The sequence below is a fragment of the Carettochelys insculpta genome, chromosome 7 (assembly GCF_033958435.1).
Source record: "Carettochelys insculpta isolate YL-2023 chromosome 7, ASM3395843v1, whole genome shotgun sequence".
NCBI classification, from domain to species: domain Eukaryota; kingdom Metazoa; phylum Chordata; order Testudines; family Carettochelyidae; genus Carettochelys; species Carettochelys insculpta.
This window is the reverse complement of record NC_134143.1, coordinates 56,458,614-56,477,120: the sequence shown is the minus strand read 5'-3', so window position 1 is coordinate 56,477,120 and position 18,507 is coordinate 56,458,614. Positions and strand designations below refer to the sequence as shown.

Below are 18,507 nucleotides of genomic sequence, written 5' to 3'. Positions count from 1 at the left end.
ACTTTCTTAAAAGGGTCCAATTTTAAAGTGTCACAGTTTGGGCAAATAATGAAGCATCCAATCTCGCTTTTGAAAATCTTGGCCAGACAGACTGAGTGATTTTTCCAAAAAACCGCACACTGTTTCACTGCCAAAACTGGTAATGTAACTCACGAGTGCTGCTGACTGCCAGTCCCTAATTAAAAACATCATATAGAACAAATAGGGGAAACGCAGAATTTTCAAACTTTATAGGGATCTAAACAGATGTGAATGTTGATAATTAGCTGGTGATATTACTGCAGAGTAGTATCCCAATTCTTGGAAAAATCAGTAAGGAAAAATCCATTCCCATTTTCTTATTCATCCTACTACACTGCTCTTATAGTCTCATCCAGAAAACATAGTTTATTGCTGTTGTCAGATACCAGAGGGAGTGTTCTGCTGTCTTTAGTTGACCAGGAGTCAAGACTTCTGCATTCTAATCTCAGCTCTGCCACTGACTCTCAGCATGGCTGCAAATTACAGTCTTTGTGTTCAATACCTCATTTGTATACTACATATGCTTCACCACACTAGGGGGGTTAGCTAACATTTACATAGTAATTTTATGACATAAAATTCCATATAATTATTCCATAAGTGGAGGACTTACACATACCTCTTTGCTCTCTTAATTTGAGACTACAGATTTCTTGAGTGGTGACAGCTTTAACCAAGTTTGAGTTCAGAGAGTAGCTACACGTTGCCTGCGTTCATAACAACTGAAGCTACTAATATATGGCAATCAATCAGTCTGAAAGAGATAATTTGCCCTTGAAAAATATACCAGGAGCAAGTTTATTCTGCTACGACTGCACCTGTCCATTTTAGTTTGTCTTATATCAAGCCCCTGAGAAATCATATTGTAGGCTGCAGTTTGCTTCTTTATCCTCTGAGAGAGAGATGATTATTGTATGCGAGGGCAACAGTTTTTAATCTGTAAACCAGAATCCCCAATTAAAGAATAGATGCCTGTGATCTGAGCTAAATATTCTATAATATAGTACGTGCTTTTTGCAGCATATTTCTGTTATTGCACTACGTAATCATTTGTGCTTGGTTAGGTAGGTGTACATCTACGGCTACAAATAACCCAAAACAGTTTTCAACCCTGAAAATTTATGAACAACTTAGTATATTTAACCAGGCTTAGTCTAAATCCTCCTATTTTCCCTCCAAACTAATATCTCATATAATTGTTATTTTCCATTGTCAGTCCATGTATTAATGTGACACACAGTAGCTGGGTGATTGCTGATTGAATTCTGAATAAACAATCCACCACTGGGATAAAAGGACAGCTCTAGTCTGTGTAAAACTGGTGAAATACTTTGCAATCTTTTCAGCACTTCGGGGCAGAGCCACAGCAACACGAGGGTGTAAGCTACAGTGCTTTTTTCATGCCAGTACTGAGTACCCACACCTCAGCAGCCCCAGTTGTGGGATCCCAGTGGGGAGGGGGGCCAGGGAGCAGATTGAGTATTGGCTCCTTTTTAAAACACACACACACACAAACTGGTAAGCAACATCCTGTTAAACTGTAGCCTGTCATGGTTATTTCATTTCTGCCTATGCAGCAAATCCAAATTACTGAAAAGGTTAACTAAATTCCATGGTCAGGGAACTGCAAAAAAGCCAGGACGTCTGGGAATTGGACAGACAACTCTGGATTTTGCGGATGTGGAACTGCAGACTACTACTGTACATATTTTCACTGCTGCAGCAATGTTGCTGAATGTCCTAAAAATCAGCCACAGAAACTGAATCTGAAATTCTGTCGAATTCCAGGGGCGCTGCTTATGACCACAGTCAGTCTGAGGTATTTAGTTTAAAAATGATTAATCACAGATGAATTAGCCTTTTGTTTCCTTGCTGACATTTCAGAGCCCTTTCTAGTGTTCCATCTATCTGATGTCTGGCCACGTCATGATACTGAAGTAGACTGACTGAAATAATTCCATTTACTTTGGCCTGCATACAAGTCTGGATAAAGAGTTCAGTCAAAACACCTCTTCATATCACAGAATGTCCTTAAAACATTACACAAAGACAGAATGGCAAGAAGCTATTAGCTCTTGTTTCACACTTGAAAGTACTCAAGTTTTTATTTACAAACATTTAAACACACAGGTTACGCAAAAGCGGATCTTAGTCCAAAGTAAGTGACAATATGAACGAAAACTAAAATTAATTTGCTGCAAATAATAAAGTTGAAGAACCCTGGGAATACCCAGAGGGCATGCAAGCTCAGGCTAAAACAACACAAAATAAAACAAAACTCTTCGCCAGACACGATCGCTTAGAGGGAAATGCAATTTAAGATCAATGGAGAATACAAGTTAAAAAAAAAAAAAAAAAGGACCAGTGAATTATGTATTAATTCTTGAAACCAGAACAGCAGAAACAAAAAACAGTTTGATGCCAACCGCTAGGGATGTAAGAGTGAAAGAATGTGTAAGGGAAACAAAATACCCTGTTTTGGGTCCCTTGTAGGGTTAGAAGAGACTGGAAGGATCAGGTTGTTTAAGCATGTGTAGCCACTGTAGTTCTCCAATCTGAATGAGGAAGAAAGAAAGGAAGAAACAGAGAAAAAGAATCCTTCTCAAGGACTTCCCTGGAGTTACTGTTAGCTGAATTTGGTTATCTGATCTCATAATTGGAGTGGTAAGAAAAGACCTTTAACTGGGAAGTATTTACAGTTATTAAACTGCACAGGAATAGTCCAAAACCAATATCACCATAAAATGCTTTCTTGTGCTTGGAGTTTTGTCACAGACTCCAAAAGGCCTAAGAAAAAAGGCGCCATGCATTATGAATCTTGGAGAGCTTTTTTGAATGTGGAAACACTTGAACTTTCCAGGGGACTACATTTTCCAACATAAAACCATCATATTTAACAAAGCAAGTCTGAAAAGCTTTACCAGTAGGTTATGGGGTTGTGCAGAACAGGTTTTAGTACTACCCTAAAATAAACATAACTATCACTTTTTAATATTTATACACTATATTTTTTCTGCACACTAACATAGTGGTTAACCTGACTAAAGAACCTTAAGTCTGGGTTTTTTGGGGTAGGAGTGGGAGGGGCTACTTCACAAATTATTTCATAATTTCACAAATTAAGCTATTACAGAATAAATCTGGAGAGTGAAGGAATATAAAAGCATATATCATGGGGTTTTAGAACATTCCTGTACCCCACTTCCAATTTAAGAATAATTTAACTGGTGTTATAACTGCTGGTTTAAAACACATTAAAAGTCAAATAAGAGATCCAAGAGGTGATGGTGTCAAACGTTAGTCCTTCTTAATAACTACAATAGCTGCATGTCTGATTTCCAAGTCAGAGATATTATCCTTTAGTCATTCAACCCTTTGCCTGGAAAGTCAGAAGAGCTAAGTGGTGTTATAGTACCATGGGGCTTAGGTTCAGAGGATTCTATTTCCCTATGTTCTAGCCTCTGATCTTCAACCAGCATTATGCATGATGTATGACTGCCAGCAAAGAGTCAGATGAGTACTGGTAGAAACAGCATCTTTTGAGGAAAAAAAAAGACCCATATTTACCATTAATTATGTAATTTACTGTCAGTACAGCACTGACTTGCTCAGAATTGCTAAAAACATTTTGCAGATGCACTGAGTAATTGGTGTTAACTCCATGCTATGCCTGAAGAAGGTTAACCAAAGACACTATTTTCATGAGGATTTACATTAACTATAAAAATATAAGACATAGAAGATATAAATTCATAGGCCTTTAATTTTTCTTCTGCAAAATTCACTTCAGATGTTCAGTTACCAGGGTGATGAGTATAAAAAACAACAGTTGGGACAACCTTCCATCTGCTTTTCATATAGCGCACAATGAAATCCAGCATTTATTTACAAAGCAAAGGGGAAGCCATTACTATGTAGTGGCTACACAATATTACTCAACTGTAAATTTTTTAAAATGAAATATTAGATGGTCTCAACAACAGAAACTGTGACCAAGAGCAATTTGGTCAGTGATCAGCATTCATAAAAATGCCCAGTTAGAACAGTAGTTCTGGTGTTTACGAATATGAATTTACATTCTCTGCTTTGAGCCACATTTTTTATTAAAGATTTCAAAATGCTCACCCCGGGCACAGGTTAAAAAGAAACTATATTGAACACAAGCAATTAACAAAATACTAATGTCACAAACTGCTCCGTACACATAGTGCCCCAATTATTTCAACAGCAGTCTGACCTCACGATCGTAACACGGGAATAAGGACTTCAGTTTTACAACAACATGAAGCATAATGCTCACCAAATCATACTAAAAATCACCATTCTGATACATTCCCAGTTGATTAGCCACCCCCTTCCCTAGCCACTGAGGGAAAAGTGTAGTTTTAGCAAACAATTTAGGATATTAAAAGATTTGCACTCTGGCAGATGAGATGATTCAAGGAGAGTCTAAATCCCCAAACAAGTGTTTTCATGAAAAATGCTACACTAGCAGTGACATATTCTTCTAAAACAAGAGAGGTGTGTGTGTGTGTGTGTGTGTGTGTGTGTGTGTGTGTGTGTGTGTGTGTGTGTGTGTCGGAGAGAGAGAGACTAGCTCAAAAGTGTCCATATATCAAATGCAGTAGTGTAACATAGAAAGAAGGGGGGGTCACCCATGAAATTTTATCTGAACCCTTCTATACTTTTACTGGTTAAAAGCAGTAGTATCTTAAGCTCCAGCTGGTACCTAATTATCAAACAGTTGTAACACGTATATTCCCTTCTTAAGTCACAATTTAATAGGTGAACAGACATATGGAGCACTATGTTAAGTTTCTGAATGGCCTCAAGATGTATAAACCTTCAGACCAGATCACAGGACGACTGGTTGTCTCAACACATCACTTCTGCCACAGTCTCTCCAGAACTTCTTTCCTCCATCATTTAATCATGACATCAGCTGAACAGCTTCTAGCCACATCTCAATATTTTTGCAGACTGGCATCCTTGGAGTAAGGGAGTTATTAAAATTGGGACTGAGCAGGGCAGTCAATTTTTAACACCAATATGTCAAATTAAAAAAATTTTAATCCATAAAACTGCCGCCGGTCATACATAAAAATCACTCATTTCACAGGAGAGATTTCAATGGCTTAAAATTTGTGTCCCAAGTATTACTCAGGAGAGTAATGAGAAGGATTTTACAGAATTAATGTCAACTTGGTTTCCAATGACATCACACATGGTGACTGTTAAATGGAAAAATCTGAAGCCTGTTCCATAAATATTTTTACACTTTCTCCCTCTCCTGCTATTGCATGTGTTCTTTGTAGGTACAGCTTTCTCAGATTGTGGAGTCTTTCTGGTATTGCAAATGTAGAATTTTAAATTTGGACATTTACAGGTGTCTGAGCAGGATAGGTTTAATAACGACCAAACTTCACTGACGTCAAGAGTCATTCACGTGTAACTGAAGTCAGAATTTGGTTCCAAGCAACTAAAAAGGGCACAGAATATCCTCAGCCCTACTTCTATGAGAGGAATTGAACAGGATGGACACATGCAAACTGGAAGCATCTATAAAAGGTCAAATATTCACTGGAGCCACTTTAAATTCATGACAAAGTAGAATTAACCTCATAGAGCTCAGGCTATACTGTGGTTAATAATATAATTGCGAAAAGGCTGTGGAGGGAAGGCACACATGGCAGCATTTACTTGTACAGTTTGACAGCTTGTAGGCTAATTTAGTATGCTGGCTTGTGCATGAGCTTCTTTTAAACCTGCATGTAAAGTTCACTGAGTTCAATAAAGTTACTGCCAGAGGCTAAGACAAGTGATTCTTAATCATATCATCAAGAGCTCAGACATAGTTTTTGTCTTATCAGTTATAAAGAGGTCTCTTCTTATTCTGATACTTCATTAATTTGAACACATTCCTCTACAAATGTTGCATTGCATAACAGATTAGGGTTGTTAAATTCTGGTGCCTTAATGGTCATGAATCACTCCAAATGCCTAATATACACCAAAAAATCATGGCAAGTAACTAAAACCCATCAGCTACTGATGTGATCCTTTATAAGGAGACAAGACATCCGAGGTGGCATATTGTTATTCACCGACTTGCCTACATCAAAGTTTAGCTGTTTCTTTGGTTTGGCTGGTGAATACATTTGATAAACTGACTGACAGAGGAAAACGGGATGATTGTTTAATAGAAAACTAGGCTTGTTTTGTCACACATACACTGAACATGGGTCACACCAAAACTGAGATGGCTCTTACTTCACTTTCCACCAGACAACTTAGAAACAGTAGACATTAAATAGCCCTGGTGCCAGAAACTGTAATCAAAGCAGATCTATCAGCATCCTTTCTACCAATTAGTGCTCAAAATAAATGTAACTCCAACAGCATACAAACTTTATACGTATTATTTTTCACAGATGTCTACTAAAAAGTGGCAACGAGCTTTTCACCTTCAGCAGTATTTCTTTCTGCTGCTAGAAAAAAAGATACTTCAACCAGAAAAAGAACTAAATTAATTTGGTATTTTGTTTTGCTATGATTCACTGTTCTGTTGACTTTCTGGGAAACAACAAAATCGAGATCAAGAGGTCAGTAGGATTCAAAAAAGAATTTACGTGCATAGGGATAATGAGAACAACCAGATTCACATTAGGTTTTTAAAAAAATTAAAAGGGACAAACTCTCACTCTTTAGGGCATAAGATGATCAAATCAACAAGGTTTAAGAAAAAACTTCTTATGGGATGGTAACCTACCCTTTGACATACTGCTGACATCCTCATAAACTTCTCCTAGTAAGCTCTTGAGCCAACTTTTAATGCCACATACAAATAAATTTGACAAAAAAAACAAACAAAACCCAACTCATTAGCCAAGTTAAATAGCAGCCAACATTTGTCTGTAACGCTACAAACTTCATGCTAAAATCCAGTCTTAGAACTGCAAAATAACTCAACCACTGTCAGACATTTCAAACAGTATGAAATAGCCTAATACAGTAATAAGAAATGTGTTTTTACCTTGTATCTCATTTTTGGACATGAATGAATGTAGAAACCCATATAGTAATAGCACAGTTCAGAGGCTTTTTCATGGAGTTGTCTAGTAAAAGCAATTTCTCTGTGAAAGTGCAGAAAAAGGAATAATTTTGAATGCAAGTCTTCATAGATACATACACCATTTTTATAAAGAAATACATTACAGTTACCTAACTCTTGGCTTAAGTGAAGAACAAAATTCTAGCCATGTAAGAATGAAAATTGTAAACTCAAAAGCAGTTTTATTTCAAAACAAAAAGAACCTCAAAATACCATTTTAAACAAAAGAGCCTCATTTATTGGCTTACCAACTGGCTGATCTGAAATTCAAATAGCAAGAAGTTAAAGGTATCCATTTAACAAATTTCTTGTTAACATTCATGCTCATTGAAGTTCTGTTCAGATCTGGCCCTCTCGTCGTATAGAGACAGGTTAAAACAGTATAAGCAAACATGAGAGAATTTTTAAAATAAGCAAGTTTCAAGAAACAGTTTTTTTTGTTTATTCTATTATGGCTCCTTCTACACATGCCATCTCCTGTCAGAGGTGACATGGTAATGAGGCAATTTGACGCAGGCTAATGAGGCACTAACTTGCGCATTCAGCACCTCATTAGCATAATGGCAGCCATGCCAAATTCAAAGTGCAAACTTCAAATTGCAGATTGACAGCGTAGATGGGGGCAGCTTTGAAATAAGTGCCCACTTCGACATTCTCTTACTCCCATAAAACTAGATCAGAGTAAGGGAATGTTGAAGTGGGGCACTTATTTCGAAGCTGCCCCACATCTACACAGTCAATCTGCAATTCGAAGACTGCACTTTGAAATTTGCATGGCCGCCATTATGCTAATGAGGCGCTGAATATGCACGTTAGCGCCTCATTAGCCTGGTTCAAATTGCCTCATTACCGTGCCACCTCCAACGGAAGGTTGCATGTGTAAAAGCAGCCTCTCTGTGTTCTAGAGATTTATATGCAACTATTTGCATATTCCCGAAGCAAAAACTACTTTCACATATATAGTGCCTTTTTGTATGCCTTCCTTATCGAAGGCCAGTGGAAAGTGCCACACTACTTCACAATTTGCTTCTTTCTTCATTATATAGACACTGGACACTGCTGCTACAGTGTAAGTTTTGTCAGTGTTTCCACTATAATGCTCATTTTTTAGGCATTTATAACTTGGCAGTTTAGATTTGCATCTGGCTGAAACGTGGATGGAAGCTCACCACTCTCAACGTCTAATGGACCTGTGTTTCCATGTATGCTTGAGGAGGAAAGGTGATACGCAACATTTGTTTTTAATTGCTTTAACTGTTCAACCAGTAAACAGAGATTTTGCAAAATACTGAGATCCTACACAAAAGGAAGCTACATGTTTCAAGTGTTTTGTTAAAATGTATTCTATGATCCACTCCCCCATATAATTCAAATAGAAAAACGCTGGAAATGATGTGTACTTTCAGATGAGCCAGGGAGCCTTGTAGCTGTGATACGCTCCTCTAAGGAGAATGAGCGAACCCAGCTCCACACACAAGTAGTTGATTCACTAAGTGGTTGGAGAGCAGCTAATTAGCTTAAGACACTTGGACCTTATATAAGGGCTGAGTAGCATATGGGACTTGCAACCACACCGCATGAAGAGACTCTCACAGGAGTCCTGAGCCAGCCCCTTGAAGGGGAGACATAACTCCTGGAAGAACGGCTCTGGAGTCAGCTCTACAACCACAGCAAAAAAAAAAAAAAAAAAAAAGACACAAGGGCAGTCCAGAAAGGGGCTGGGAAACGTGCCTGCCCAGAAACGGCTTGTAGAGAAGCCCCAAAGAGCAGAAGAATCTTTTTGGTTTTTGGAACTCTTTAGTTTCTTATGTTACGACTTGGTTGGATGGGTATGACACATCTAGAACTGGCCAGAGCAGCAGTGTCCAACAGAAATTTGAAAATTGCCAGAATTGTGGTAGTCGTCCTTCCATATTCACCACAGCCTCCCTCATCAAAATAAACATTCTCCCGCTCCTCTAGAGCCAGGCATTCCCCTCCCTAAATAAACGCCCTCTCCCTCCCCCAGAACCAGAACGTGAAGGGGGTGTGATAATTTAATGCTGGCAACTCACCAGAGCCACCGCTGGATGTGCCACTGGGGCCACCTCGAAAGCTGCCGCTTGGGCTGCCACCACCATGCACTTCTCCCAACAAGCAGAGGAGTACATGTGAGAAGTGGGTGGACAGCACTCCCCATGTGCGGCTCTCAGGAAGAGCTGCATTTAAAGGCTCCAAGAGCTGCATGCTGCTCCAGAGACTTATTCACCATAATGTAATGTCCTGTTTGCCATAGATGGCTAGTGACGAACGTATTGGACACCATGGGACTAGTCACGAACCACCACCTTGAGATGAGACAGGGAATGACTTCAGTGAAAGATGAGGCAAGCAGCGAGTGATACAGAGAAGCCACTCTCCAAGACAGAAACCAACTTCTGCATGTTTAAAATCCATCCAAAATAAAATGGCATTTAAAGAGCTTAATATAAATACTACAGGCAAAATAAAAGCCTATAAAAGTAAATTAAAATGTGACTTACTGCTCATATTTCCATTCAGATTACTATGGGCCCAAATAAACAAAGTTGGCATTTAAAATAAAACTGTCTCTATATTTTAAAATCCTTTGATTAGAATTTCCTCCCCCCCTTAGGGCACCATGCGGAATGCTAATTCAAGCTCATGAAAGCAAGAAGATTCTTATTAAGGCTGCCACTTCATCTTTAACTTACATACCAGGCATGACTCTACGGTACAGGTAAAAGGGATGAGGGAGTCCTTTACGTTCTATAAAGCATCAATGTATGACATTTCAGAAACTATACGCTCTTAGGAACATTACTATGAGTGGTTCGCATCTGCGACTGGATTGCCTAGTGGCTAGGCCCCCTGACCATGGCCTGTTGGGTGGGTCCTCAGGCCCCCCCGCCCCAAGTGTCTCTGGGTTGAGTCTGGGGCATGGCCCCGAGAATCTAGTTCCCCCTTTGTCAGGACAGGGGTTCCCGTGGGGGGGCTCCCCCTCCCCTCAGTATCTGGGGGAGGGTCCTGGGCTGAACCATCTGGCGGCCAAGCGGGTGGCAGCTCTGGCCTGGGGCCTCCTGCCTCAGAGCCAGCTCCTGCCTCTTGGCTGGTCAGCCCCAAACTGAGCTGGTTTCCCTCCCTTTATACCCCTCCAGGCCTGACACTGGCCACAGGTGAACCAGGGTGGCTGACTGGGCTAACAGGCCTTGTTCAACCCCTGCCTTGCCTGACCTCCTGCTCACAATCCTACACTTACAGTAAATGGGTAAGCTAGATACCCCATACTATGTACAGATTAAAGAAATTAACATAAAACTCTGAATGACCATTTCAATGATATATAAAATACTTCAACTACACCTTGAAATATCTTTGTTCATCCAAAAATTGAGGACAGTAGTACCTCAGGATATGTGACGGCTGTGCTCCATGCAACCCTCGCATATCCTGAATTTTGGGTAAGTTGGGGGGGGGGGCTTGGGCAGGGGGTTCAGGCCAAGGTATAAGCATAAGGTAGGTTAGGACTACGGGGGGGGGAGAGTGGAGTTGAGCCTGGGTGTGCAGAGGTTGGAACCATGTGCGTGTGTATAGGTGGAGCAGGGTCTGTGGGGGTGGTGGGCAGGGGGCTGGAGTCTGAGCCCTGTGCGCTGTGCCAGGGGCTGGAACCCGAGCCCCATGTGGGGTTGTAGTGCACCGGGGCCTGGGAGCCTCATGAGCAGGTTGGGGCTGGAAGCCTCCTGTGCAGGTTGGAGCTGAGCTGGGACCGCAGGAGGAGATGTGGGCAGGTGGTGGTGTTGGTTGCAGTGGGGGGGTAAAACCCTTCACCCTACCTTCCCCGAGCAGCATTGCTGTCAGCGTGACAGAAGCACAGCTCTGTGAAGGGGGTTTTAGCCTGCCTGGCTGCCCAACAGAGGCAGGCAGCTAGGTGAGCTAAAAGCCTTGCCCCTACCTTCCCAGAGTGGTGCCTAGTGCTGCTTTGGGAAGGCAGTGGGATGGGGCTAGCCCGCCTACCTGCCTGCAGCTGTGGGAAGCTAGGCAGGCTGACATGCAAGTGTCTTCAAGTTGTATGAAACTCATGTTAAAGCAAGTTTCATGCACCGTGAAGACACAAAGTGAGGGATTACTGTACTATAAAGTGTTAATTTTAAAGACATTGAGTAGTATTCAAAAGAGCCTGAATTTCATTCTAGGAATGGGAATAGTGCAACCTTCAGTGTATTTTTGGTCAGTTTATATCATATAGTAAAAATCATTAATGCTGACATTTCTAGTAGCTTTTTATTCTTTTCCTTGCTCTATACTTGTGTTTCTGAATGTCTTAACTTCAAATATCTTCCTTTCTATATACTCAGCAACAGCATATAGTGGAAATGATGAAATTAACATTGTTCCAGTCTCCTCAGAGTAAAAATCGGTAAAAGGTTTTGTTACATCAAGTTCCTTTGCAATTTCATAAATTTTCTCTAACAGTGCGTGTGTGTAAAAACAGTAACATTAGATTGGCCCCTTTTAATACTATTGGGAATTCAACTTTACTACCTTAAATGCAACACAATTTACAAGCTGGCCTCTTAGCTTATGGAGCCATGAGAGTATACAGTGCCTACATAAGATTTAGAATTTATTATGTTGGAAATTTAAATCATTCCAAACATTCACACGCATGGTCGATATCAGTTTATCGTTCAAACAATGTTTTGCATACAAAAATACAGAACAGTCTTAAAACAGTCTCATGTGTTCAGCACCTTTGGAAAATCAAGCTCCTTTTATTTAGGTGCCTAACTTTATGCAACATAATTCAGCCTGAAGAAGTATTCAGTGATTCTAGTCATGATCTTCTTCACGATGTGTGTCCCCACGGCTGAACCCACACACTAACAGAACTGCATCCACTTGTAGAGATAAGACTTTTGGGTGGACTCTCGTCTCCTGTTAACGAGAACCCTTTTCACACCCCTGAGAGCATGCAATTTTGGCATCCTGGAACCATGAAGGAGCCACATGTGGAGGCGCAGACTGAGTGGATCAGGGTGAAGGGTGTGGCCAAAGTCCTGAGACAGAAGGTTGTAGCAAGGAGAAAAGGGATATGGAGTAGCCACTGACAGCCGGTACAGGTAAGGCTACCAAGTTTATCTTGGCCATGCCAGGGTTCTGAGGATGAGGTGAGCCCGATTCAGTCTGACCTTGACCAGAACCTTGTAAATGTATAGAAAAGGGGTGCATCCCATTTGATGGAGAAAGTGTCTCTAAGGGAGCACCTCCGCAGACCCGCTCTGGAGCAGTACTGATGGCATTTTCTGTTGACTCGGGTTGCAAACAGATCTATGTAAGACTGGCCCCAAAGTTGAAACATAAGGTTGAGGGCCACCAGGGTGATCTCCCACTCATGGCGATCACTGAACGAGAGACTGAAGACACCTGTGGTCACATTCAGTACCCCAGTGAGATATGTAGACACCGGAGTCATGTGGTGCTGAACACAGTTTTATGGCTTCCGCCCACAGAGACAGGGACTGAATCTTGCCCTGACAGTTGATATAATACAATACATGCATGTGGCATTGTTTATCAGGATGCTGACAATTCCATGTGTGAGGTGCCATTGGATATCCTGGTAAGCATAGAGGACCACCCTGAGTCCCAGTACATTTATGTTGACCGCTGGCTCAGTAAAGGACCATTTGCCATGGACCATAAGGCATCCCAAATGCCCCCACCCTGCTGCCGCATATCCCAAAAAGGAGGCAGCCGTTGTAAGAGTAATAGACGGGGTGGTTGGTGGAATGGCACTCTAGTGAGAATGTTGCCCAGACATGTCCATCAATTAAGAGAGGCAAGAGTGCATGGTGGGATGGCTACTGATTTGGACAGTGGATCCCTGGATGGGGCGCAGCATGTGGTGAGCCAAGACTGGAGGCACTGCATGTGCTGTCTGGCCAGTTTGACCACATATGTAGTGGTGGCTATGTGACCCACCAGCTTTAGGCACATGGGCACCATGACAGCAGAAGACAGTCGCACAACCAGGATGAGATCATGCAGGGCCTGGAATCTTTGGACAGGAAGAGTAGTCCAAATGAATTCTAGAGACTGCATGGGTTGAAGCATGGACTTCTTACAGTTTATATGGAAGCTGAGGCTGAGCAGGAGGCCTGTGGTGACCCTTACTTTGTGAAGCGCCTCCAAAAACAAGGGCCCCTTTATGAGACAATCATTCAGATACAGGAAGATAATCACCCTGTGATGTCATAGGTGGGCAGCTATGACCGCCAGAGTCTTGGAGAACACCCTGGGCATGATTGACAGCCAAATGGAAGGTAGTAATGGGACCTCACCATTAAAGAAAAAGTGCCTGTGCACTGGATGGATTTTGACGTGGAAGTAGGCAGCCTGTAGGTTGAGAGCCGAGAACCAGTCTTCTTTGTCCAGGGCCGGGATAACAGCTGCAAGAGTCACCATCTTGAAATGCCTACAGAGGACATATTTGCTGAGCCTCCGTAGAACAAGAAGGGGCCTCCACCCCACCCCCATTCTTCTTCTGGTTTAGAAAACATGAAGAACTCCTTGCCCTGAAACTCTGCTGGAACCAGCTCAATGGCGCCTACACAGAGGAGGTGCTGTACCTCTTGATCAATTAAATTCTCATGAGATGGGTCCCTGAAGAGGGAAAGGGTGGGATGTGGGGGAGAGGGAAGAGGTAAATGGGATGGAATACTCCCAGGTCACTAGTTCTAGGACCCACTTTTCTGAAGTAATGACAGCTCAACAATGGAAAAGGGGGCAGAGTTGGTGGTGAGTAGCAACCAAGTTATCAGATGGCTGACTCAGGAAGATCTCTCAGGCTTCCGACTAAACCCTCAAAATTATTGCTTAGGCTGCTAAGGGTGGGACACAGTAGATTGGTGAAGCTGCTGCAGTTGAAGTTTGCGCTGCTGAGACCTGTATCATTGGCGGGGTTCATAGCACTGGGACTGTTTTTAACTGTTCCCATGGTTTTTGGTGGGGACAGTATCGAGCCCACTTAAACAGGGGAGGGGAGGGGGTATACATCCCCAATGTATATAGCATGGTACGAGAATCCTTCACTGAGTGTAAGACCTTGTCGGTCTTTTCCGCAAACAGGTGTTGCTTATCAGAGGGAAGGTCCTCTACCTGATGCTGAAGGTCTCTGGGGACCTTATGAGGGTAGGAGCCACAAAATGCACCTCATGACCACAGTCGAGGCTGTGACTCTAGCTGCTGTGTCCACTACATCCATTGTGGACTGGAGCACCATACAGGCGATCATGTGCCCTTCTTGTATGACATTTATGAGGGCCGGGCATTGCTGCTCCGGCAAGGAAGGAACAAACTCTTGAAGCTTGGAATAACTGAGGTGGTCATAGTGAGCCTGCATGGCCATGTAGTTTGCTGCTTGCAGCAGCAACGTGCCTGATGAATAGGCTTTACACCCCATGATGTCCCACTTCTTGCTCGCCTTGTCCTAGTGAGTGGAACAGAAGGACTTGGAGTTATGGACCATATCGCCCACCAGCAAATTTGGTTGTGGATGGGTAAATAAACCCTCTGTTTCCCTGAAAGCCAAGAAATACCTCTTATCTGACTTCTTGCTAGTGGGAGCAATGGCCACCGGTGTCAGCCAGATGACATTTGTGGGGCTCAATATCGCTTTGTCCAAATGCAGTGCAATTCTGGAAGAGGTGGGGAAGGTGCAGGAAAGTCTGTACTGCTTGATGTGCCCCTCCTGAAGGTCCTTCTCGTGAGCCTGGGCCACCCACTGAAACAGATCCTGAAAAACCTATGAATCACCACAGGGGGAGGTGAGACCGAGATCATTGTGGTGTAGAGGAGGAATGGTGAATGGGGACCTGTCTTCAACCTCCAACAGGGAGTCCTCTGCCTTAGAGTGCTGCAATGGAGATATGTCGCTGACATGATGGGCTGTGGCAACACAGGATGGTCCCTAGGTGCAGTGGACTGCGCCAGCAGAGCACAGGAGCGGGGTGATCATGACTGCCAATGCGACCAGTGAGGAGCAAGCTCTTGCAAGTATGCATAGCGGCGTGTGAACCATGGTGGGGGCAGCTGCGGATAAGCCATTGCAGGCGGCACATATTCCCAGTTGGAGTGTGTGTGACTGGAGCACTGCGATGAAAAGACACCCCATCATTAGGTACTGGCCCCTCTGGGCGTGGGTGGTCTAGCCCCTGAGCCATGTGAGAACCCTGAATGCCTAGATGAACATAGGGAGGAAGGCGGCAGTGCGGCCACATGGTGTGGTGAGTGGGGGCAGTGCTGAGACCGGTGCCACGTATGCCTTCAGTAGCAAGTCTTTGTGGTACTGTGGGGATGCTGTGCAGCAGTCTGGTGTCACAGGCTTGTGTGAAGACATGTCCCAGTGTCACTTTGGTAGCCTGTTGTGGTGCACGTGAGAGTGGGGCAGTCCTTTGGCCCTGGACTTGTGTGGTGCTGAGTCTGGTGCCTCATGCGAGCGGTGTGAAGACTTGGAGCAGTGCTGCTTGTGCTCAGTTTCCAGCACTGAGGGCACGGTCTTAGTTTTTGGTGACCTCTTATGCTCTGGAGTAGGAGCAGCTGAAGCCAGTGGTGCCAGAGACACTGAATGCTGGCAGCTCGGCTCCAAAAGCACCTGCTTGAGTGGTGCCAGCTTAGATGGTGCCAGGGACATTGCATCACCCTTTTCAACTGGTGTGTCCCATTAGGCCGGCACCAAAGAAGGACTCACCTTGGCAGCTGGGGTGCCAACTGAGGCAGAGGGACATGAAGAGTCCATACCCTTGGTCTCCTATGCTGGTTTTTTGGCAGAGGGCTGCTCCAGGGCTGGTCGGTGGAGGAACCTTTTTTAAAGTAAGTCTTGAGCCTTTTGGCTCAGTTCTTCCTGGCTTTTACCAAGAGGCTGGAGCAATGGATGCATGAATGGGTTTGGTGACCCTCACCCAGGCACTTGATGCAGGACGCATTGATGTCAGAGGCTGGCATGGCTTCCCTGCATGTTCTGTATCGCCTGAAGCCTGGAAAGCCTGGCATGGTGATGACACAACCACCAAACTATAACACTAAACCTAACTAAAAACTTTTTGGAAAAAAAAAAAAGCTAATGGGAAAGACAGCTTGGAAAAGAATGGCTAAGGATAGAAAAAATAACTAACTCCTCTTTTGTCTTTCAGCAGTAGAGAGAGCGTGACACTCCATCTGCAGCCAAGGATGGTAAAGAAAGAACTAAGGGGTCTGAACCGCACGCACAACAGATAGCACAGGGAGGCGCTACTATGCATACATGGCATGGCAAACTACGGCTATAGAAGAATCTCTGATAGCCAGTGTAAAGATGCACCAACATCCAGAATGGAGCACCCATGGTAACACTACTTGAAGAAGTTCTTCATGAACTTCTGGTTGAAGTATATGAAATTGCTGTATCACTGAATGCACCAGTGTATACCGTAGCAGCCATATGCTAACTGGGTTTTGTGTCATGGACTGCCCAGACTAGGTAGATAAGGTGTTACAGAAGCAATTATATGTTTTTAGTCTGAATGGTCTTTAAATGCACTTTAAATGGCTTCAGCCTAGGGGAAATCATTTCTCCCCATGCTGTTTGCAACAGGGCTTGGGCTTTAGCAAAGCAAAGTCCCCAAAAGAGAAGGGAGCGGGGAGGAGAAAAGAAAGAAAAGGGCATAATAAATTGCTGTCATAAAGTGACACTTTCACCACACAATCCAGGAGAGGGGAATCTAACCAAATCGCAAAGGATACTCAAGGAAAGGCACTGTGCAAAGGAACTGTGTACAGCTGCATGTGTGTCTAGATCTGTTTCTTATAAGCAAATTGTGACTGGTTTAGAAAGTCCTCTGAAAACTCTGCATGTTACTGACTTAAATTATCACGTACCTCTAAAGTGTTAAACTATGAACAAGAGTACCCAAGAGTGTGAAGCTCTGACAAAAGTGCTTGAGCGTCCTGTATAGTGGTGCCAGGGGTCAACTGCATGCTACACGGCGTGTAGCACTGGCAGGGATAGGGCAACAGGAAAAGGGCAAAAAGACTGGCCAGAACCCACTTTGAGATGGCCTGCCAACATTGGTGCTCCAACCCATAATACCTCTCATGGAAATTTGGTCATGCCAGAGAAGCAACAGAGCCAAACCCAAATGGTGCCATACTAAATTAAAGTGAAAGTGGTTCAGTCAAACCCATGAACCTACGAAGGGTGGAAGGAGGGCGCTCGAGGTCTCAGGGTCCAGCATTGGTCCACAGAGCCCAAAGGAGCTGCACAGCAAAGTTCCATTCTCTAGTAGATGTACTAGACAGAGTCTATGCCTGACAAGTGCGCCTGAGAAACCAGAGGCTGTAGCTGGACCACGCCCAAACCCAGGGGATCTTAAAATAAGGTGGATCCAGCGCACTGGTCCAAACATAGCAACTTGGTGAGTGTTTCATGTAAACAAAAAATACCTTCACAATAACTGGAAATAAAAACACTCTAAAGAAATAATATTTTTACAGACACTGAGAAGTTTTTTCCTCCCCATAACATTTTTAAATGGTAAGAGCCTAATTTTTTGCAATAAGGTCTTCACGCATATACAAAAGTGAACTAATCAGTATGAATTTAATCCTGAAAATCTATTTCCCATTAAGTAGTAACGCTGCCTAGTCCCATAGTCCCAGACATACCATAAGGAGGTTGACAGTGTAAGGTTTCAAAGCTCATAGCATTATTGTACCAAGTTTCGAAAAATCAAATCTAATAAGATACTGAACCTGTCAATGTACTTTCTAAAGGCTAAGTAACTAAAAATATTTGTTATGCTATAGAAGCCCCTGATCTCATTGCCTACTCATTTGCCTCCCTCTTCTGTGCAAAGTAACTCATTAAAAGGCGTCTGTTCTGTGCAGAGTAACAGCTTCTCATCATTGAAAAACTAAGATTAAAATACCTTTCTACTTAGTAAACGGTTGTAAAAATTCTGTTTTGATCTCTATGCAACGTGTTCAGGGATCTTTTGGAAATGACAAATTGGCAAGTTTACACCTTTAAACAACCAATGTCAAAGGAAATCAGTAACGTCAGGAAAGCTTCAAAGTGCATGCTTTGTGTTTAAGCCATCAAGGCTCTTGAAAGGTCATACGCAGGCAAACAACACATTTTACAATTATTGGTGTTTTCCAGTTCAGTTTCCTCTCATATTCTGCTTCATGACTTAGGATTTGCCCAATCCTCTCCCCCATCTTCTCCTCTCAGTCTTGACTTTTTGTGTTTTCCCCACTCCATTGCTAAAAGAGGCTCTTTGCTATACAATTCCCTCTTTAAAACGTCTTTCATTTGTCTTTCCAACATGTCCATCTGC

The 18,507-nt window shown here is 43.0% G+C and overlaps 1 protein-coding gene across 8 annotated transcripts in view; it reads right to left on the bottom strand.

Moving 5' to 3' along the window:
• Nucleotides 1–18,507, bottom strand: part of ATE1 (arginyltransferase 1) — a 161,885-nt gene that overhangs the window by 74,946 nt on the left and 68,432 nt on the right. For 7 of the 8 annotated variants that reach the window (XM_074999756.1, XM_074999752.1, XM_074999751.1 and 4 more), the window contains one exon: nucleotides 7,055–7,154. The exons of the other annotated variant lie outside the window; for it this stretch is intronic. In XM_074999756.1, the coding sequence (XP_074855857.1) occupies nucleotides 7,055–7,154 (100 nt within the window). The remainder of the gene's footprint in view (nucleotides 1–7,054; nucleotides 7,155–18,507) is intronic. 8 annotated transcript variants of the gene reach the window in all.